The following is a 22,247-nucleotide window of genomic DNA, read 5'->3' on the forward strand; positions in this document are numbered from 1 at the left end:
TGTACCAATTATTGCCCTTCACCTTACATTCCAGTAGGGGCGCATATTTACCGAGGTAAGATAGTAGAATCGGGTAGTGATCACTGCCACTAGTTTCCAGGTCTGTGCACCATGAAAACGTTTGAGCGCTGTGACTTGATACAAAAGAAACGTCTATACAGCTTCTGACTGCCATATTTTTTATGTATATGATGCTCCCATTGTTAAGGGGCTGGATATAGTATTTTATCATTAGGTCAGATAATTTCATTCCGCGGGAACTTATATGTGTGCTACCCCAGATCTCATGGAGCGCATTGAAGTCGCCGCTGATAAGCTAAGGCGGGACCGTGCTGGTGATAATATTTTCTAGCCTTGAGGCATCAGAGCCGCTGCCTGCCTCTATGTAGGCAGCAATTTTTTGGTATACGCCTCGAGATTCGCGATCGCTGCGCCGCCTGCCGCCGCTTCTCCGCGGCGTTAGCGGGATTAGCGCTGCGTGGCTGATAGGTGGTCATGCAGTGTTTTGGTTCTCTTTCGCTTCTCTTTGCCTTTCCGCGCACTAAACAACTTGTTATGGTCACCTCTGTAAGCTAACTGCATGTTTAGGGCACTTAAAAAAAAAACAGCTGCGTCTTGGTAGAGCGCTCTAACGCCAACAAAAGCTACCCGGGGAGGCGGTTCTGCGCGCGTCTTGGCCGCTCTTGCGGGCGTCGGCGACGGCAGCAGCATATCACCGCTGTCACCTGCGAACACGTGAGCACAAGTGAATTCTATTTATTGTCGCCTCGTTTAGTCCTGATATTGGCACTGTAAGAGGTTGGTTCGTTTTGCAGCGCAGACAACAAATGCGGCTTTGCTTCGAATATGTACGTCGTAGAAAAATATGTTTCGGGGATGTGATAACCCAATAGCGTACAAAAACTTGTGCCTTTTATGGGAATATAAGCCACGCGAAAATGTTAAGTACACTCAAAGGCTGTGCATTGTCAGATATGTGCCCACTCATGCCTTATAGTAAGAACCAAGGTACGGTATATGTTAATGAAACCACGGGAAAATGAATGGTCGGCAAGTCAGGAATAAATATAATAGTCGTACGGGAATGAAAAAAAAAAAAAACCGAGTGCAGCTTCTGAAATGCTAAAGACGTTTGTTTGAGCAAGGTAGTATTCACCAGACCAACTAGATGCGAAATGCACTAATATTTTGCTAGACATGGGGGGGGGGGGGGGGGGGGGGGGGGAGGAGGAGGACGCTCAACTATCCTTGTTTACAAATGCGGAGCGAAATTAACGACTGAACGTTTTAGTAATCACACACACAAGCTGCGTGTTCACTTTTCGTTTGTTTTTTGCCTTTAACGAACGGCTGATCACTCGGCGAACGCATTTTTTGAAGAATACATGGTAGGCAGTTCACAAGCGATACGAGGTGTCGTTGGAAGAGTTGATTGATTGATTGCAGGGTTTAACGCGCTGACGCAACGGAGGCGATGAAGCACGCCGTAGTGGAGGGCTCCGGATTAATTTTGACCACCTGGAGATCGTTAACGTGCGCCGAAATCTCGTACACACGGGCTCGTTGGAAGAGTGTCGTATCTGATAAGGGTCTCTGATTTCGGTTTAAGCTAGATTCTGCAGTCTCCCTGTGTCATATGACGATGTTTCGAAGAAGAGTTTGGTCACGGACGCGGATTACTCTATAAGCCCATCTTCGCGCTTCTCATGGAGGATAAATGTAACAGATGAATCTTTGCGAGCGCTCACACCGGGCAAGACGACCCATCATTAAATTTGTCGTCGTGTGCTGACTCCGGGGTGTAATTTTGCATTATCCATCGTACTTCTTTGGTACTGTGTTTGTGAAATTTATGCCGCATTGGCTTGTTCATGGTACTGATCAATATCTGATATGTGATATTGGCAGGCGTAACTTACGTGCTGTCAGGTATGAGTGCTCCGCTGGATTTTGTAAGTGCACAAAGTCGATTTACATCATAGTGTGTATACGGCCGCATACGGAGACACTGCCACTAAATTTCAGGGCAGCGGAATTGCAATCAGGTGCATGCAAATGCTGGCTTCGGTACGCCGGCCTGAGGCACACGCCCGGCGCTCATATAGATCTCACTAAGTTCGCGTCATAAACGTTTATACTCTCGTGAACACACCACGCTTGCAAACAGAGTGCCTGCTCCACGTTATTCGGTATTTCGAACGCGGACAAACGGTAAATCGCTGTCTTGAACGAGCCAAAAAGCAACGGCGACAGGGCGGAACGGGCCGGGGACTCCCGCGCCTGCTTTCGAAACGGGCCGCTAGGGGGATTTCAGTGGCGCCCCTACAGGCCGCGCTCGAGGCGTATAGTACCGTTTCGTTTTTTCAAAGGGCGCTTACACATTCAATACTGTGCCCGTCGCGTACAATAATCTGAAAACTTACCATGAACACTGGTGGATGCTTGCGTCTGGCCGTTAGGCGAGCCTGATAGTGATCGAAAGGGGAATGAGGTAAGCCATTTTAGATGCGGGGCATCTCATACTCGGGGCTGTGTCCCTCACTCCCTTGTCCGCCATCCGCACTATACTGCGCATGCGCGTCTCTTCAGCCTCGTCAGCGTTTGGGCTGATGTCAGCAGTCCACTATAAAAAGAAATAGTTAGGTGGCGCCCGTTTTCGATCCCACGACTCTCTGGCCGCAACGGGAGGTACGTGGCGCTTTTCCAACTGCGCTACAAACCGAGACGGGAGCACGTGCCACGAACGCGCCTTATGTCCTTCACTCATTCAAACTACGTCAAGAAGCTACTGTTACAACGAAGGCACGCGAAGCTGAACGTCACCGGAAACGACGAACTGAAAACTAATGGAAACTTCAGTCGACCCCATGGCTGCTCCGCATGCTACTCAGGGTTCTCCTACGGGAAGATGGTGTAATTTGTTTAAGCTAAAGTCATCTTCAACGCGAGATTCGTTTATTACGATAAACGGAAATTGATATGTACGAACTAGTTGTGGAAAGTCGGCGAGATTTGAGCGCAGTCGACGTGCGTTCTATTGGAAAACTGTACACGTCTTGAGATTTGCGTTGATAAACGGTTGTCTCTTGACCCTCTCGTGGCTGCCTCTTCTTCGGCTTTGCGACATGGCTCTGAAGACCAAAGAAAATGACTTCATCGGACCGCTGCGTCCCGAAATCTACTGCGTCTAACTACGACAACGGTTGGAACACGAAACTTTCGTGCATGTGGAAATCAAACTACGAAGTGCCAAAGTCAAAGCAGCTGCAATCAAAGACAAAGAGGCGACGATCAAAGTGAAAACGGGCTGAGAGATGAAGTCCCAACACGGAAGACAGGAAACTTAGCACCCCACAATCGTCGTCGTCAGAGCATATTCATTACTAGGCGGAGGGATATCAAATTTCTTCCAAGAGAGTGCTTGAATGAAGCGGCAATAGGTATTAAATAACCTGAATTTTATTGCTTTCATGTACTGTTTGGTCTTGTAAACGTCACGCGTGCACGCCCACTTCTACTCAGCTAAACTTGAAAGCCGACTACCGCACAACGAACTCAAAGCAAATGCTGAGGGACCAGACAACCATGATGGCGCGATCAGATAGAAGCGTCGGCTTCATAAAGCGAAGGACCCAGGTTCGGTTCCCAGCAGGGAACGTGTTGTTTCTCTTTTAACATCAGTAACATAAAAATAATCATCATAAACAACATCATAATCATGTACCTTCCATGGTATAAAGTTGGATACCAGTGAGACCAAGAAACCTTTGCTTTAGTAAAACCACTCATTGGTGGTATTACAGACGCTGATGACCACGTTTGTTACGCCCATACCGTTTTCCATTCCATAGTTCCTTTACCGGAAATGAGAGCTGACCTGCTCCCGAAAAACAATCACTCTGCACTCTGGACTTCGCACTACCTGCTTATCACTAAGGTTAAGAGCGGTGAACATCTTTAAGAGTACCCAGTGCAGCTAGCCAGGACCAGTAGCCAGGACCACTAGACTTTCCGACATCGATAATCCTGAGACCTTCGTTGCTTGAAGTAAAGTAGGCTGTGCTTATAGTGCTGTACGACGGTACTACAAACGCTCTACTATATCGACGTCCGCGACCGTTTTGTAAAAAAACTGCTGCGCCTGGCACTACATCGATATTTCTAACATAAAGTAAGGTACCCAAACCTAAAACCAACATAAGATGACCGAACGAAATCAAAGCAATTACTTCAAACACAAAACTCAACCTAAGCCATGAAAATTATATTTAAAGTCAAATGTGAAATACAGTTATCAACGCAAGAGCCGCTCTGGAACCACCATCCCTGGCATCAAGAAGTTATGGCGGAATGCTTACAAAAGGACGCCAGACGCCTGTGGCGGTGTTACCTTAGTTCTAAATGTTCGAATGTCGTCCGACGGCACTTTTCCAATGCCTCTAGCGCTGCGCTAGAGTGCAGTCGTGACACTGGAATAAAGAAGTAAAGTATCTGCCGCTCAATCTTGTAGCGCCACAACCGCTTTATCGCGCAAGTGCCTCTGGATGCTCTGAAGCGCGATAAAGACATGCACAAGTTTTGTTCATAAAAAGACTGCTTTCTCCCAATAACAAGCATGTAATTTTTTCGCAAACGAAATAAATACGCGATCTAATAATGAGGATAGATGTAGGAGCAGCGACTGCCCGACCACTCTCGGGCGAGGTCTTTATTACATCCCAATAGTACCGTGTTTGTGCGTTTCGTGGTTCGCAACAATGACATCGCCAGGTAACAAGTGCGCGATTGCAGCTCACTGTGAAATGTTTGACACCCTTAACGGTAATTGTAATTGTCTGTAACTAACAATTTCAATATGGTTTCCTTAAAACAAAACCTCACACTAATTTTTCTACCCAACCTTACACCCTAGCAAAACACAAGAAAACACCCTTTTACATGGTGTTTTCGGTCGTTTGTAAGACCCATTGTAGGGTATTTTCTTGTGTTTTGCTAGGCTCTAAGCGTGTTAATTACAGACAAGGGTCACCCTTAAAGGTGCGGATCACTGTACTGCGTGCCACGGCATGCCTAAACTGCATCATCTCTATGTCCTGCGGTTACCTTGTAGTACTCTCGTTATGCGTGTCAGGAAGAGACCCCTTCGATGACTGACAAGTCTAATTAGCAGTATGTGTGGCCACTACATTAGTTTCATTGCATCAGATGAATACTAACGTGCAGGTGGCACACTCACAACTGTGTTTTAGTGTTTGTCTATTGTGCCACTGCTCTCTCATTCGCCTCCCCCTTGCTGGAGCCTTGGGGCGCGATTTTCCTATTGTTGTAAGAGTATATTTGGGAGGACTCGGTTACATTTTGCCAATTCCGCCAAACAATACGCATGCCTCAAATTCTACCATCGCTCATTCGCAACTTGTGTGTAGAACAATATAGGTGTCATGTCTATTGAGTAAAAAGCACTGTGTACATCACTGCGTGTAGGCCATTAGCAAGAAGATAGCTTGTTCAATCAAATATTCTTGCGGGGCATGTAATCATGCGAAGGCGCGATTTCGCCAATAGCTAATTTTGTTTGGCCACGAAATTCCGCTTTCAGTATGAAAACTGCCAATTGGCAGCGCATACTGGCTTTGTTAGGCAGTTCTAGGAACACCCCAGTTGCCCAGCTGAACTCCTCAAGTTTCGCGCCTCGTCACGTGGTGCAAGCCGTTAAGTGGCCTTCCAAATACCAAAAGCGTTATGTAGTGTTAAGCATGCTCGCAGTAAGACAAGCTGTTTCTACACCAAGCGTGCGCTACATTATAGGCACCGTACCTGACAAACTCCGCACTCAGCAAATCAAGAAAGTAACCAGAAATGCACAAGTCGATTTTAATATGCCACCAAGTCCGATTAAACGTGATTCAGCCAGTATTTATGCATATATAGTGTTTTCTTTTCTCGTTTATTATCAGATCCAACAATGTTTTATTTTATGAATTTTTTGGTGAGCTGGAATGTTCCTACTCCCAGTCTGACTTGAAAGCGACTTCGATGAAGTGGCCAACAGACCGATAGTCCAGCAGGGTGTTCCGCATGCAGGCGATCTCGGACCAGGCCAGCGCATGATAGCGGTCTTTTACATCACGGAAGTTGGGCGTGTACCGCCGGTACATCTCCTTCGTGATGTAAAGCAGGAACAGCAGGTTGGTCAGCGGGTGGAAGTGGTGCCATTCGTTTCTGTTAAATGCATTGGAGAGTACAATTGATTACAACCAGAGAAGACGCTAAGAAATTAAACAATCGTTCGAACCAAGGTAAGTTTATACCTCTTAGCACAAATAACGCAGAGTAAATCCTTGATTAAGTTCTGGCCCTAAGGCTTCCTTCTGTGGTTCTAAAGAATAAGGGAGAACGAATAAGCCATCCTGCCTTACATTTCCGCCTTTTTTCGTGTGTTTCTTTGGTATTTTACTCACTGTGTCAAAAGCACCCTTTTAAATTATTATCTGGACGATACCAGACAGCATTTTGGAACTTGATACAACCAGTACAAATGAAGGAGTTTGTTTTTGGGTGTTAATTAGCCTTTTTTACTGTTTCATATTTACACAAGCGTAACACCAGTGTTCCCTACAAACTTCGGTGGCTACTGAGACCTCACAGGCGCAGTTGCTTTGGGCTCTACATTTTATTCAGACTTAAAACCACCGTTCTAGCGCTCTAAATTTTTTGAAAGTTTCAAAGTACCGCCCAGAGAGGACAGCACGCTCTAATGTATATCTATTTAGGAAGAAATAAAAAACTTGAGGAACGAAAGTTTTATTGCTGTTTATTCTGATTTATCGAAAGCAGAGAGCAATCTTAGACAATCTAGAACCAGTGCTGGGAATATTATTCAAAAACAATTTGTGATTAGCGGTTACCTTCTGTAATAATCCCTGTAGGTTTTCAATTTCGGTGCTAGTGTTTCTAAGTTTCGCTTTCCTTCTCACCATTTGGTCGGCGTTCTTAATATTTTTCTAGATAATACTGAGACAATAGGCCTGCGGGAAAGTCAAAATTGCATGACTTAAATCATCTTTTGATGATTCTGACCAATGGAAACCCAAATGGAGTAAACAGCTTAGTATTGAAATGACCTGTCACACCTTCGTGCAATATAGTCTTGTCAAGTTTCGGACGTGCGCTAGTATAACCCTAAGTCATAATATAATAGTTTTTCAATAAAGACCTAATACGTGTACACTGCTTGTCGATTTAAATAACTTGGCGGCTGTACCAGCCTACTTATGACGTCACAAGCTGTTCCCATTTCACTACAGACTTGTGCCTCTCACAAGTGTTACACCCCAAATTCTATATTAGCGCCTTTTATCTTCCCATCAACAATCCCCATATTCTACAATTAGAGTAATTTTTACGTGGCCACAACATGGCCTGGCAAAAACAGTCTCTTTTCTATATAACGCCCATTCCATCTTGAAACGTTCCCATATTTTCCAATGGCGGTCATTTTTCACGTGGCCAAAACATAGCCTCACGACCACAGTCTGTTATAAATGTTTAGTAAAGTTTACTTGCATCTTTCACAAATAAGTTGTCGCGGCTTGCACTAGTGGAGCAAGGTTGGATAAACAGCATGGCTGGCGGCCCCTCTCCCTTCGTCGCAGACCTGGCCATTGCGCATCACATGGGTTTCCTAACTTGCCACTGAAAGTTCTTCATAACTGGCAGGCCCGATTCGTTCTTCGTTTTGTCCGCGGGCTTTCACATCTCTCCCAAAATAGACCACGTTAGCGCGATCTAGATCCGGTGGCAAATGGCCTGGCGAAGTCGGCGTCTGTAGCGCGTGCTGTTCTGTGCTTCCACGTGAACAGGCTAGGCACGCACGTGAACAGGCTAGGAGAAGAGCACGCGAGCGATTACGCCGCCAACGGTGGGCAGAGTGTTCTCGAAGGTCGAGCGGTGCCGGCACGCGAGAGGTTGTCCTAGCTAGGCGAGGCTTGGCTCCGCCTACGCGGCTGGGTGAGGTCGGGCCGGACGCCTTGCCCGGAGGGTTTTTTTTCGTGCTATTTTTTGGCGATCGTCCACGGACCACCAAGTTCATGCTTAAAACGTCCTGCTGTTCGAATTTTACGGTTGAAGTGACTCATGGGCAGTAGGGATACACTTCAGGTTATCGGTATCACCTGATAGGTGTGTTTATAACAATTTTCTATCGCGGCTTCTGAGCGTATAGTCAGAACTTCGGGCCAAGAAATACCCCATGAAATGCTCACTATTTGTTTTGTATGATTTCTGAACTCGCTGCGTTCTCTAAGGGTAGCCCGAGTCATGATAAATACAATACATGGTGTACCAAGGAGAGCGAGTCCAGGCCTGGATGGATGAAGTGAATATTACGACTCCACTGAAAGCATCAATATTTTGTGTTCCCAACAGCCGTCAGCGAAAGTACGAAAGTAACGTTGGTTACGAGTCCGCCTGTGTAGCGATACCAGATAAATAGAGTCGCCGTGACATAACTAGTGCAAACAGCCTGTGCCAACAAAAAAGTATAGAGTGTTGTTTTTATGTACCTATAAAAATTTGGCCTCCTGCTATTGTCCTTGCTTAGGTGAGTGCCGGTTATTGTTTATTATTTCTTATTTGGTCTCCTGTTATAGTCTTTAGGCTTAGGTGAGTGTCGGTTATTGTTTGTTTTATATCACCAGCATCATCATCATTATCACCACCACCACCTCCCTATCTACGCCCACTGCAGGGCAAAGGCCTCTCCCATAGATCTTCAATTACCCCGGTCCTGTGTTAACTGGAACCAAGTTATCCCCGCAAAAAATCTTGATCTCATCTGCCCATCTAACTTTCTGCCACCCCCTGCAGCGCTTACCTTTTCTCTAGGGATCCCTACACCGTGATCGTATAGTGGTTAGTACCTTGTGTTGTGTTATATACATTATATTACCTATTTATAGCAACCAACCCTCGTGTATCAATCTACCTGCGCACAAGTAACGCCATGTGGCGAACTTTAGATCATCACTCGGCCTTTCACCTCTTTGTAGTAGCCGGCCACGTTTACCGTCACTGCCCGGCTCTTAGGAATGCGGCTATACCCGTCCTTCACATCACATCGGCGAAACAGGATCTCGTTGGATTTTTTATGCAACTATTGTTCATCTATCAAATGAAAAAAATATTCCTAATGTGTTGTTTTGCGTGGTGTGACATTGCCACATGTCATTTGTTCATAATACCCACCCATAGCTACCGAATTATTTGATTTTGCTTAACCATTTGTACAACTTATCTGTTGGAACATCTTTCTCTTCGGCGCTGCAGCAGATGACACCATCATCATCAGTCTCATCAGCACCGACCAAGCGGTGGCACGCGCTCCCTCTGCACACTCGCGCTGCACCCGCAACGAGTTCGATTAAAGCTCTCATCCTGAGTTGACGTCTACTTTTCGTTCTTTCAGGATGGCTTGGCAGCCGAAGGACCTCGAGGTCTATTACATCGTGCCGAAACCAGGGATATCAAGACAAGGCCAACCTTATCGGCGCGCGGAGCCGCGCAAGCCTGTGAACCGGCACCACACCTGGGACCATGGCCCCAGAATCCCCGGCCGCCAGCTGACGGCCATGTAATGGCTACTCCGACGTCGCCAGAGCCTCCGCTCACAACTGGACGGCATAATAATCGAAGAGGAAGGGGCACTGCGAGGGCAACCAGGACATTCGGCGTCCAAGGTGAGCGTCCTGCTTGAAAGAATCGAGGCGCATAACCCACAGATGAAGACTCTTGACGACAAGATATTTAATCAGATGCCAGATGACCTGGTCGACAGTGAGACCTCAGACGCCCGCGGGCAAACATGGGGTCAAGGTTGGGAACACGGCACCGGCCCTGCGCTTCAGGTTGCAAGACGCGCTCGCATCCAGACCTACACGACCGCCGAGTTTTCAGACTCCGACAACCAGCAAGGCTAAGTTGCCTCAGCTTTACCTCATAAAGTTTGAGAGAATACGTAAGAATTAGCAGCGTTTCTGGATGCGGCTTGCGTCGGCTGCACACAACAACGACGACTTCAGCATAGCAGAGAAATTTAACTATCTGAACACCCTCCTGACCGGAGCTGCCGCATCGGCCATCTCTGGACTTCAGGCCAGCGAGGAGTGTTACAGAGACGCCATCGACATCCTAAAGAAGCGCTTCGTTGACGAGAGAATTATAATTCAGTATCCCCTCCGAAGCATTTTGAATTTGAAATAGGTTTTGTCTTCTTCAAGTGTACACCATATTTGACGACTTTACGATGAGGTCCAGGTGCATGTGCGAAGCCTGAAGGCACGTGGCACTAATCCTACCAGTTATTGTTCCATATTTCGGGAGATCCTGTTCAGGGTGCTGCCGCCCGACATCGTGAGGGCGTTTCGCGAAAGCATATACCAATCCCCGCCTTCGGCAATGTTATCTATCTCACCTCAAGGCGTAGGTGATCCACAACACCACACGACAGAGCCCAAACAAGATCTTCAGAAGCTTCTCGAGTTCATCGACCAACATGTACAGTGTCGAGAAGCAGTGGAGCAACATACAGGAGCAAGACCGCCGGTCGTCGTTGTCAACCAAGAAGAGCAACGTAGACAACGACCTCGGAACACACACACTGTGCCGTCTCTGCAAACCTCAGTGACCACCCCTCAACGGTGCTTGTTCTGCCAGACCACGACGCATCGTTCAGAGGCCTGTGACTGCGAAGAATGGAGCCCTACACGGAAGAAGTCAGGGCAGGCCGATCTTTTAGATGTCTCAAGCAAGGTCATTTGGCGAAGGAATGCCGAGATGGACTGCGGTGCCACAAGAGGGCATGAAATCACGCAACGACTATGTAACGTCAGACGCCCAGATCTGCGACACTGTGACCGCGACACCCCGCAGCCTGTTTTCCCGACAAACTGGCCCTACGGTACTGCTTCAAACTTTGACCGCGACAGTCGGAGGCTCCGCATTCTCGGGACGCTACCGAATTTTTTGACGGCGGAAGCCAACTCAGTTTTATCCCTGCAGATGTGCCCAAGATATTAGGATCCCAATTGTTAGAAGACGAGACCTTGACTGTTGGTATCTTTGAAGGTAAAAAGGAGACGAGAACCCTACGAAAAGTACACGTGTTCGTTGCTGCCGAAAGTACAGAGAGGACGGTACAGATTGGCGCGCTCGAAATTGACACACTATGCAGCGAGCATATGAAAGAAAAAAATCCAAATGGACACACGTGCACTCGAAGCACAGCGATTCAGTGAATCAAAATATCGATCCTGATTGGTGCGCTACTGTGATCTATTAACCGGCAATGAAAAAAACCACTGACCGCGACGCTCAAAACAGTTGAAACATTGCTGGGCTGGACTGTACATGGCCAATATCACGCACTGCGCTAACGTTATTGTGATCCCTGCGTGCGTGGGAACCAACGAGGTGTTGAAACTTCTGAACCGTTAGTCGTAAGTTGAAGGCATAGGCGTCAATTGTAAAGACAAACAAAGCTCGGACATCGAACTGGCATTGACATGGTTTTAAAAAACAACAACTCCCAAATATGCACGAATGACATGAGATTGAGCTCTTGCGGAAAGCAGGGGTTTACCTTGTGGATCGCCTTGGCGTTACGAAGATGGGGCTCCAGAGCCTAACAAATCATCGAAGCAAGGATACCAAGCTCACAAAGAATGATAAAGAAACGATGCTAACATATCTGGATGAAAGAACCACCGAAGTACAGTGCGCAGAGCATTATCTAGTTGGCGTGGAAGAAGATCACTTTGACGTCAAGGCGAAGTGTATTAGCAGAGTCCTTCAATGTTTTACTGGTCACGAAACTTCGGCGCTCGTTTCATATAGGGACCGCGCGCGTCACTACAGGCGCCACCGCCGCATGAAGGTCATCCAGCTGCCGCGCGTGCGGCGTATTGGCCAGCTCTTGGTGTGCAAACGCTTGCTGCTTTTGGTGTCTGCGCGCTGATTAAGTGTTTTTTTTCGTAGTAGTTAGCGATGAATAGTCAAGTCATTGTGTATATCACCTGCTTTCAATGGGGTTTTATTTTTCGAAGTAAATTACCGTTGACTTCGGCCGCGAACGGCTTCTGTGTGCTCTGGCACAAGCGCTACGCCGTCGTGTTTTTTAAATCTATATTGCTTCTTTTCGTAAAGCAAAGTTGTAATTACCACATATACGGTAGCTGGGTAGTCACGGACTGCTGCGGGCCTATCGATAATACAATAAAAAAACTGAAAGAAACCAAGTACGCGTCGTTCAGACTACGCTTAATGAATCCGTTGATTGCTCTGGAATGCACAGAACGCTAAAAGAGATATCCCAATAGTATTGTCGTTTCGATGAGTTGTTACATACTTGAGAACATCTAAAAACGCTGCAGAAACGCGAAGGATCAAAAGATGAAGAGATATATGTTGCACCATGTGTCTTTCTGCATCCACGCTTTGCAATACTTCAAAAAGCAGGAAGCGAAAAAAGAACAATAAAACTGATTTTATCACACGCAATAAAAATTCCAATGTTACGAAGGGAGACAAAATAGCGGGGTCCAGCGTACAAAAATTTATTTTTTCGCGCTGCGATGTGCAGCACACGGAGAAAACAGAATATTTCCACGTAGCCAAGAACGAAGCAAAGCTTTTCTGAACGCAGCGAGCTAGCGATCTCCTGCACTACAAAAGACTAGAATGAAACACAAACGTCGAAGAAGCAGTCCGCAGTGCGACGTGCACAGATGAACATCGATAAAGTAAGTTGCGGGGCGTTTGCTATGCATGAATTACTCTCGGGACGTTATTAATTTCAGATCCATGGAAATAGGATCGAGAACATTGTCGAAGAAACAAAAAATCAAGTTAACGACAAGGTGGCACTCTTTCCATATCAAACAATATTGCCTGACGGGACGTACGACAAACAGAGCAAATGGGCGCTCCGGTTGAAACGCCAGATAAGAAACCGGAATCGGCCACGCGCGGTTGCAAAACAAACAAAACGAACCCTAAGGGATAATCGCGGAAATATGAAACGTAAATGCACAAGGACGTCCCAAAGCTTTTTTACAGCGAGCCTGAGCGCAAGGTAATACAAGTTTGCAAACAGGTAATGAAGCACGGCTACAACCTGACTGATAGCCTTGTACAATTCTAGGTCCACGATGCTCTCAAAATGGTACATTGCTTTTTCCATTCTCACACACCGTGCATTTCCACACACTGTCGCACACTTATAATCGAAGCCTAAATCTCCCGTTGCTTGCCTTGGAATGGCGCGCCTCCAATTCTCACGCAGCCGCCCGTCGCTCGGTCAACAGAACAAGGAAACATTTTCTGTGGTATCGTTGTACAAGGAACGACATCCCGGGACGCAACACATGTTCGGCATCGTCGTTGGACTACTTAAGCCGCATCACAAGAGCGCGATATGCACGTTACAATTTTTTCCCGCACAAAACAAACAGAACTCGCCGCGGCTCCGCCGTTCGAGCCAGCGCAACGCCGCCCGCGGAGTGACCTCAGCGAGAGGGTGGCGCCACCACGCGGCGGCCAAACGCAGCATATGAAGCTCTCCCATTGAGTTACGGAGCAGTTTCGTGACCAGTAAAGCATTGAAGGACTCTGGTATTAGTAAGAAGCATCTATTCTCGCATACGCCAATCGAGAAGTTGTGACTCTTTGTCGACGGCGACGATTTATTGCGAGTTCGGGGAAAGACCTTCAGCAACGACACATATGGATGACTGTTCCCCACATTTCTATTGCGAAGAACGCGGAATTTGCAACAATTGCGACCCAGCACGCCCACGAACAGATTCGACATGGAGGAGTACCAGACTTCTTGGCCCATGCTAACCGCAAGTCTCGAACGACACGCACCCGGCAAGTAGTTAATAAAAAGACCCGACAAGGATTTACTGCCCTTAGTGCAAGAAGCGCCTCGACTCTACAAAGACCGTTCAACTCTGACCCACTTACGTCATCTGTCGGCGGGGGAGAGAGTTGGAACTTCTTTCTCTTCTGCGCTGTAGCAGATGACACTTATTATCATCAGTCTCATCAGCACCGACTGAGTGGTGGCACGCGCTCACGCTGCACTCTCGCGCTGCACGCGCAGCGAGTTCGATTAAAGCCCTCATTCGAACCTGACGTGTACTTTCCGTTCTTTGACGACGGCAGCCGAAGGACCTGGAAGTGCATTACAGCATACAAGCCTTCCTGTGTAACTTTGAAAGATGTGCGGCGACAAAAAATACCACACAAGCAAACAAGTCCCTAAATTTTCTCAATTTTCCTGCGACGTATATTGCCAGTAACTCTTCTTACCCCTTTATATTTAAGGAGTCCACCCATCACATTTGTTTGTTATTTAAGACGTTTAAATCTGATTCGAACACACCATAGTGCCTCACATTTCTACCCCGTAGGGCCAAAAAAAATTTACACCATCTTCCCGCGAGGGGAACCATGGGGTTGATGCGACGCATCGGGGGTTTCCGTTGCGTTTCCGTTATGTTAGCGTGTCCATTGTTGTTGTGTGTCCATATTTTACGCAGCATGTTCACCCCCGATGCGTCGCATCTACCCCATGGTTCCCCTCGCGGGAAGATGGTGTAAATTTTATCAGAGTGGCCGGTGCTTGTTACGGTTGTGCCATCCATCGCGATAGCAGGCCTGTTAGTCTCCATTCAAATCATCGGTGGTCATCGGAGGATGTCATCGGCGGAGCGGCGGCGGAACGACTGAGCGTAGCGGCGCAGTTACCGCGTTTATATGCAGCGGAATGAGAGAGAGCAGCGCGTAGCAGCGCATGCGCATGTGTTAACCGAGCGCAAGCTGCGCGCTAACCCGCCCCCACGCACAGCTGGCACGGCGACGGAGCGAGCGCCGGCGAGCGCTAACACGCAGATGGCGCTGTGGTGAGAGCGGCGCTAGCGCGCAGCTGGCGCGGCGAGGAGAATGGGGGAGGGATGCGGACTACGCCGGACGCCGCCGGAGGGACAAGGCGAGTGAAAGAGATGCGTCGCATCTAAAATGAAAGTACGCACTGCTATCGTCCACTCTGGCTACATGGGCAACGTAATTTCTGTTACTTAAACGTTGCAGGCGATGTAGCACTGGGAACTCTATTTTCCCGACGGGTGTTCTTTACGCGAAATATTTGGTTGCACCCGAATACTTGGCAAAAAACGCACCATATTTTAGTAACTCTAGCGCGACCTAGCTGTTCGGTACCTCCAGTTTAAAAATATTGAACAGATTTATGCCTACCTTATAATACTTGTCATGTGCTTATACGCAAACTGAACCTTGTGGCCAGTAGGGCGCTCAAACAGGTCGTCGAGCTCAGTGAAGATAGGGGTGTCCCCTGAAAGCAGCAAGAGAGCATGTTGAAGTATAAGTCGTGAGCGAATACACCAAAGCATGCTTTATTATTCGGAATCCATGCGTAGTGATGTAAGCAAAACGTTTCCTCTAAAGTTCTTATATGCACGTAGTTCTATTATCGTTGCCTTTATTTACCTTTTATTATTTTTTATTATCGTTGGACACAAACAAGATAATTGGTCGCGTTTAAATTTTAAACGACTGATGGCACAAAACAAGATGTCGTCATGTAATATTTGTATCACTTCGCCTGGAAATTGGCTTCAGCTAAAATAGGAAGGACGCAGCATGAGGTCACTGCACCTTGTACTGCGAAACATCTCCGGATAAATGCGAATGTCCACACCAAATTTTACACAAGTGGCTCTTCACAAAACAACAAAATTGTAAAGACATTAACGAACTTTTCAACTCCTTCAAGACCTTGTTCCTAGGACTATGCTATCGAAGCAGAAATGTAAAGCTCTTCTACCCCTTTTTATTAGGGGACCTTTGACAAGCTCCAGAAAGAGAGAGAAAGAGAAGGAAAGAGAGAGAGAACGAGGCCTCTTTAAAGGCGGAAAGCCAAAAGGTTTGCCGGCATGCTGTCAACTGCATGCTAATCTGCGGTGATAGGAGGAGAGAATAAATACCATAAATGAAGTAGGGTTAAAGGGAGAGGAAAAGGGGGAGAGGTGCAAAGAAAATTGACGGGCAGCTTTGAGTTGGTAAACTAAACGTCCGTGTTTTGTCATAGCATCAGGATATGTAATCTCTCGCCGCTACCCTGATTTAGAGAATTCAAGTAATGCATTTAACGCTTTCCATAGAGTTGATGGGAACGGGCACTTTCTGATTCTGTTGAGTTCGTTTTTTTTTCGTTGCCAGCGTGAGGTATCCCACAATATTTCCTGAAGGGCGGTGGGTACGGATGAAAGATACCATGCCGCGCTCATATTGAGAAGCGCCAAGATAACTTCTTCACTTGTCGCTTGTTTTCACGGCGGATTTTCGCAGTCAGCAGTTGAAGTCCAATGTGGGAAAACTGCTTACGACCTCTGACCTGCGCACTTTTACCAATTTGGGCAAAGATTATCCTGGAACATCAAATCGTGGTTAAAGGTGAGAATTATCTTGGGCTCAGTATGCGCTAGAGTTGGCACGATTTTTCGGGGTGTTTTCCATCTTTTTTAACTTCGTGTGACGCAGAATCGGCAATCATGGGTTGGGGATGCTCCAGAAGCACCGAAACGGACTCCGTCCTCCTTGACAGTGGAACGTGACGTGTACCATGGTTCTAATGTGGGCGTGTTACTAAGAATATGGTCAAACTTTTTTCATAACTTGATTTCTGTTTTGCATTTTAACTCGCAGGTCATATAAACTATATGTGAAAAAAATATTACCATCTAGTTTTCAGCCTAGACGCTTGAGCGTATCCTGAACACAAATTCTCCAAGCAGTGGGTGTTTAGCTAAACGTCCGGACGTATCGGTTTAAATCAGGGTCTGTTGGGGCAACTTCACGTTTTCGGGCCATTTCTCAAGACTCTCAGGTATTTTGAGAACACGTGAGAATGCCGAGCACTGTTTTTCTACAGGAAGAGCAAAGTGAATATTCTTAGACGCCCGTACTCTCTCGGAACTCGCATTAGGGCTACGTGTCAAATTGTATGTGGCTCCCCTCATGTGCCAGGGGGGAGGTGAGGGAGTTTTTCTTGACATTTCTACGTAGTTCTCAGTAATCACTTTAGTAGCTCCGCTTTAAAACACCAGAAAAAGACGGCCCAAATCTGTGGGGAATGTCGGTGTAAGAATCCTACTACTTTCCTCGCAGTTACCCGAAATGGTGGCATAGTTGTTAAGTCGGTGCGCTGTTATGCTTTGTCTCTGATCAGCTTGCTTGGGTGGATCTAGCAGCTTATGAAACGTAAACGCGCGCAATGCTACAACGCCTTTGTTTGCATACGATTTCCCTACGGATGTAGTTTGAATGGGTATGTCTCAAACACGGCGCTCTGCTCAGCGACGGTAAAGGAGGATTTGGTATTGGCAATCCTGCTCAATATAACTCAAAGTTTGGCGCAGCCAGGCGGCCAATCAAAAAGTGTCATGACGAACACGAAGTTTTTAGACGACAAGAATAAATAAAAAAACACACTTTGGCTGTTTGTTCCTCCTGGGATTCCAAAATACACCATTCGTTGAGTGAAAAACCGATTGCTATGATGATGACTCTGGTTTATGGCGCTAGGCCTACCAGGAAAAAGCTTGCAGCGACAATGGGAAGATGTTAAGATGGAATGGTAAAAAGGATATTGCACTAAAATGCACAAAAATAATAATTAACATTGAGTTTGGGGTGTACGGCGATCATAAGCAGTCAGTTTAGGCATGTGAGTTTAAAACGCCTTTCGTTTGCTTAAAACACTGGGCTGGAGAACTGGAAGGCATGCGCTTCGGTTCAAAGCTACCCGGCTAACTGCACGAAAAGATCGGACGCACCATCAGTGATGCGGGACGACGCAAATCCTGTGATGCGTGCCTCGACGCCCCTCGTTTTGACAGTGAGGTTTCGGCCGAAGATAATGAACTTGGCCTTCTCTTCGCGTGTCGCGCCAACAAGCACCCTGTCAAGCCTCAGGTCACGGTGCTCGAACTGCAGGGCCTCCTCGGCTACGGCCAGGGTCAGCGCTATCTGCTGCAGGATGCTCCACAGTTGAAGCACGTTGGTAAACTGGAAGGGTTACGATGGTGAGAAAATATGCTAGCCCACGTTTCTTAGAGTGCAATAACTAAAGGCCAGCATCAGAATAACACAAAACGACATTGTCGCGACCGCTACTGTCCTCCTTAGTGGGTTTATTGTTAGCGAAGCCTCCACCAGAAATAGACATTCTTTATCTTAGTAGGTAGAAGTTGAGGCATCGTACGCACCGAACCATCTTTGCAAGCCACAGTACGCCAAAAAGGTGTAATGAACCTCGAGGCCCTCCGGCTGACAAACCGTCGTGAAAGAGCGGTAAGCACACGTCTAGCAAGAATGAGGGCTTTAATCGAACTTGCTGCGGGTGCAGCGCGAGGATGCAGCGCGAGCGCGTGCCACCACTTCGCTGTCACATGAAACTGATGATGATGCAGCGTCGTTTCCTACAGAGCAGAAGAGGAAGTTCAAACATCCTCTCGCGCCGACAGATGACGCCAACAGTAGGAAGTGCTGAGAAGTTCATTCGAAAATTATACGCTTGCCGTCACCAAACATTACGCAATGTATGACAAGAAAGATCCGGCTAAATAGCATTTCCGTCGCGTCTTCGGATCCCCAGTCCTATACTTTATGTTTGGAGCAAATACTTTTACAGGCTATTAACTTTTTGTTACCGGAGGTATTGCACAATTGTTAGCCATATTTAGCTATGCGGAAGGATTCAGACCTCTGGGATGTTTTTCTTCTGTTTCGAGCAGTACTTTCAGCGGATTCCATAAGCTACAGAAAAAGCGATAGTGCTGAGTATCCAAAAGCGTAGCTCCTAAGGGTATGACTGTCAGCGTTGCTATAAAGTGTACGAGTGTGCAGTATTTTGCAATTGTTGAAAAAGTCTATAAACACATTACAGTTCTTTTCTGCGAGAGTGCTTTATAGGTGGCTTGCGTAAAATATTAAATGACAATTGTTCAGCAATTATAAGAATACTCAAAATACGAGATGCATCTAACTAAGCGGCTGTAACAGAAGTAAGTGTTTGAGGAAGCATTCAAACGTGTGTGTGTAACATAGATTTCATTTCCCTAATGGGTACCATGTTGGGCTGGTTGTTGGTCAGATACCAAAAAAGGAACAGCGCACATGTTAACGAAGGATAGATAGATTTACACACCCCAAGCGCTGTACACAACAGCGCTTGTGGTGTGTAAATCTGTCTGTCCTTCGTTAAAATGTGCGCTGTTTCTTCCTTTGTATAGATTTCTCTGCTACGATTAATTTGGAGGAAGGCGTTATATAGAACCAAATTTTTTTATTTCTAAATTTTTTAAATTTTGTGGCGTTTAGTTAATCGGGTTCACCTGGTCGTTAATGCATGATACAGTAGTCCGTTGACTACTATAGCAAACACATAAGTAGATGCAGCAGCGTAACGTAGTACGCGATTCGTAATGGGAGTCTTGTCCTGCAGTGCACCTTAACTGCAAATGTTATGCATGTATTTTTAAAGCGAAACTTTCTGTGCCTCACTGATGTTTACAATGTTGCTGCAGAATGCACTGCAGGAAAGCCACATTTACATAATAGGTTTTACAAAATTATGTCGGTGAGAAGCGAAGGCCCGCCCAGCGACTCAAGAAAAGAACACTTCCCCTGGTGGGAATCGAATTGGGGTCCCTCGCTTTATTAGGCGGCCTTATTTTCGAGTGCGCCAATCTGACACGGCTGAAGGGATTTGGATTTTGGACTTTTACTTTGACTCATGTCGCGTGGGAGAAATATTGGCGTTTTAACAATGTTTATCTTCAAAAAATGGATTTGCTTTTTTTTTTCAAATAAATTCAGCCCCCTTACCCAACAACGTTCGTTTTCCCTTGGTCCACAGTAATGCTTTATTCCTCCGCTGAGCCTGAATTCTCCGTTGTCAAATAAAAGACCGCATCAATGCCAATATTAGTTCTACATCTTCACTGAGAAGCATTTTGAATTGAAAACTGAGCCTCCGCGTGTTAAGATAGAAAGTGAGGCCGATTTCTATCAAACAATAAGCCTAAATCTAACTGCCGGTATTGTTAATATTTTCCGCGACAACAGGTCAGGGACAATTGAAATCTGTCACTGATACTTCTTCCGTAACGTAGAAGCTAGAGCACCACACAAACCTTGAACTTGTCCAGGGGCACACCAGCGCTGGTCATGTGCCATGCAAGGTACGCCCTTTGCACGTGCTCTGTGAGGAAGCAATTAAGAGTTCGTCGTGAGTGTAACAGGATCCTACGGTGTGATCGACATTTAGCTAACTGCTGCCACATCCTAGCCCATGGGACTGAGTGTTCAGGATGGGGGTATTTGTTGCGGCTTAACTTTGGGTGCCAGTATATATAGAGCAGCAGTTCGCTTTTCAGTAAAGCTGTAAAGCTCCACAATATTTCAAGGCAAAAAGACGATATAAATATCACTGTATAGTTATCCCGACAAGCAATCAAGGCAAAAAGGACGATATAAATATCACTGTAAAGTTATCCCGACAAGCAACCATAAATTCCGATAATAATTATTTTTAACAAATGTTTTGCAGGTATCCAAATATGGTGTTGCTAGAATAAATTCTGAACACCCGTGCACGGATTAAACGATGTGATAAATACGCACCGCCGTTTAAACGGTGGACATTTTGCGTTACAAATTTTCCTACATTTGGAGATAAAGCAGCAAATGCTTGTTTAGTATCTGACCTGTACCGTTAAACTCACGGCGAATAGAAAAAAGAACACCGCGTGCGGAAAAAAACGGTTAAAATGCGCTATCAGCACCCCCACGCCCACGAAACGTTGCATGAAATGTTCTTCTGAGGTTAGGCTTCAAAAAACATTAATTTCGTTTCAGGACCATCGTGTTACAAAGTTTGAGAACCTTTCACATTTCCCAGCCCCAGAAATGCTATTATTCAAACTGAAGGTTGAGAACTGGCTGAAGTAAAGTTATATACACCAAATTTATTAATGCCAATGCTTGTCGTTTTATTTTCAAGTAATGCAACAAGCATCTTTTCTAGCATTTTGTGTTAGCTAACGATTTGTCTGCTGTGCGTCTATGTTACAACTTTTACTTCCCCAAATGAGAGAGAGAGAGAGAGAGAGAGAAACATTTTATTGAGCCGGTGAAGTGGGAGTGGTTCCTTATTCCAGGAAGCCATGCGATGAGCCGGCAGCCTTCGCTCTGGAGGCCAAACGTGTCTGGACGTCCAGATCGCTGCTGGTCACAAGGTTCTCCCACAGCTCAGGGGTGGGAAGGGGGGATGGAAGAGGGGGGAGGTTGGGGTTGTGCTTGCACTCTAATATGATGTGGGGAAGAGTACCGGGTTGTAAGCAGAACTTGCATGTGGCCGGGAATTGCGTGGGAAACATGCGATGGAGGCGGACTGGGTGAGGGAAGGTATTGCTTTGCAGTCGGCGAAGTAGGGATTCTTCTTCTTTTGAGAGTTTAGGATGCGGAGGAGGGAAGTGCTGTCGCTCGAACCGGTAATATTGAGTGATGTCCTGAAAAGTCAGTAGAGGGACGGACGGTTCGGTATCCTCAGTAGCCTGGAGGGACAGGGCGCAGGCTTGCTGGTGAGCAAAGTTATTGCCCGTCAGTGAGGAATGGCAAGGAGTCCAAACGAGGGTGACTTTCCGGCAGGGTTGATGCAAAGACAGTAGTTTTAAGGTTGAGTGGGCCACCCTTCCGGCTAGAAAGCTTCTGCAGGCTGCTTGAGAATCTGTGATGATTACGGGGTTCTACATATAACTTAGCTATCTCTAAAACCTTTCAAATACTGCAGTACCTGTTCATATGACACATATTGCGGGAAGGTGCAAAAAAAAAATACAGATGACAATGTCTTGAAGATTTATGTGCATTTAGAAATATTATTCATGCTGCTTTGAGATACCCCCCAAGGTAAATATAAATGGTAGCGAAGGTTCGGGCAAAAAGCGGTTCAGAACCTATTGCCAGCGACATCAGCATGGGGGCTTATGGGAGTGGCGATTGAAGCGCGACTAGGTGAGGAGGGAACAAACACTAGTAACAAAAAACCAAGTTTTGTTCAACAATAAAACAACAATTATATTTTACGAACTATATTTATTTTC

At 46.4% G+C, this 22,247-nt stretch overlaps 1 protein-coding gene across 1 annotated transcript in view; it reads right to left on the minus strand.

Annotated features, from left to right (window-relative positions):
• Positions 1-6,005: 6,005 nt before the first annotated feature.
• The window catches only part of LOC144180226 (serine/threonine-protein kinase haspin homolog), a 79,892-nt gene continuing 63,650 nt past the window's right edge, over positions 6,006-22,247 (minus strand). Inside the window, exons 4-7 of the mRNA XM_077708606.1 lie at positions 20,277-20,344; positions 17,916-18,147; positions 15,316-15,412; positions 6,006-6,222 (exon numbers count right to left, since the gene is read on the minus strand). Of these exons, the coding sequence (XP_077564732.1) occupies positions 6,006-6,222; positions 15,316-15,412; positions 17,916-18,147; positions 20,277-20,344 (614 nt within the window). The remainder of the gene's footprint in view (positions 6,223-15,315; positions 15,413-17,915; positions 18,148-20,276; positions 20,345-22,247) is intronic.

The sequence above is a fragment of the Haemaphysalis longicornis genome, unplaced genomic scaffold (assembly GCF_048455015.1).
Source record: "Haemaphysalis longicornis isolate Haplotype H1 unplaced genomic scaffold, Haemaphysalis longicornis Haplotype H1 scaffold_4, whole genome shotgun sequence".
Classification (NCBI taxonomy): Eukaryota; Metazoa; Arthropoda; class Arachnida; order Ixodida; family Ixodidae; genus Haemaphysalis; species Haemaphysalis longicornis.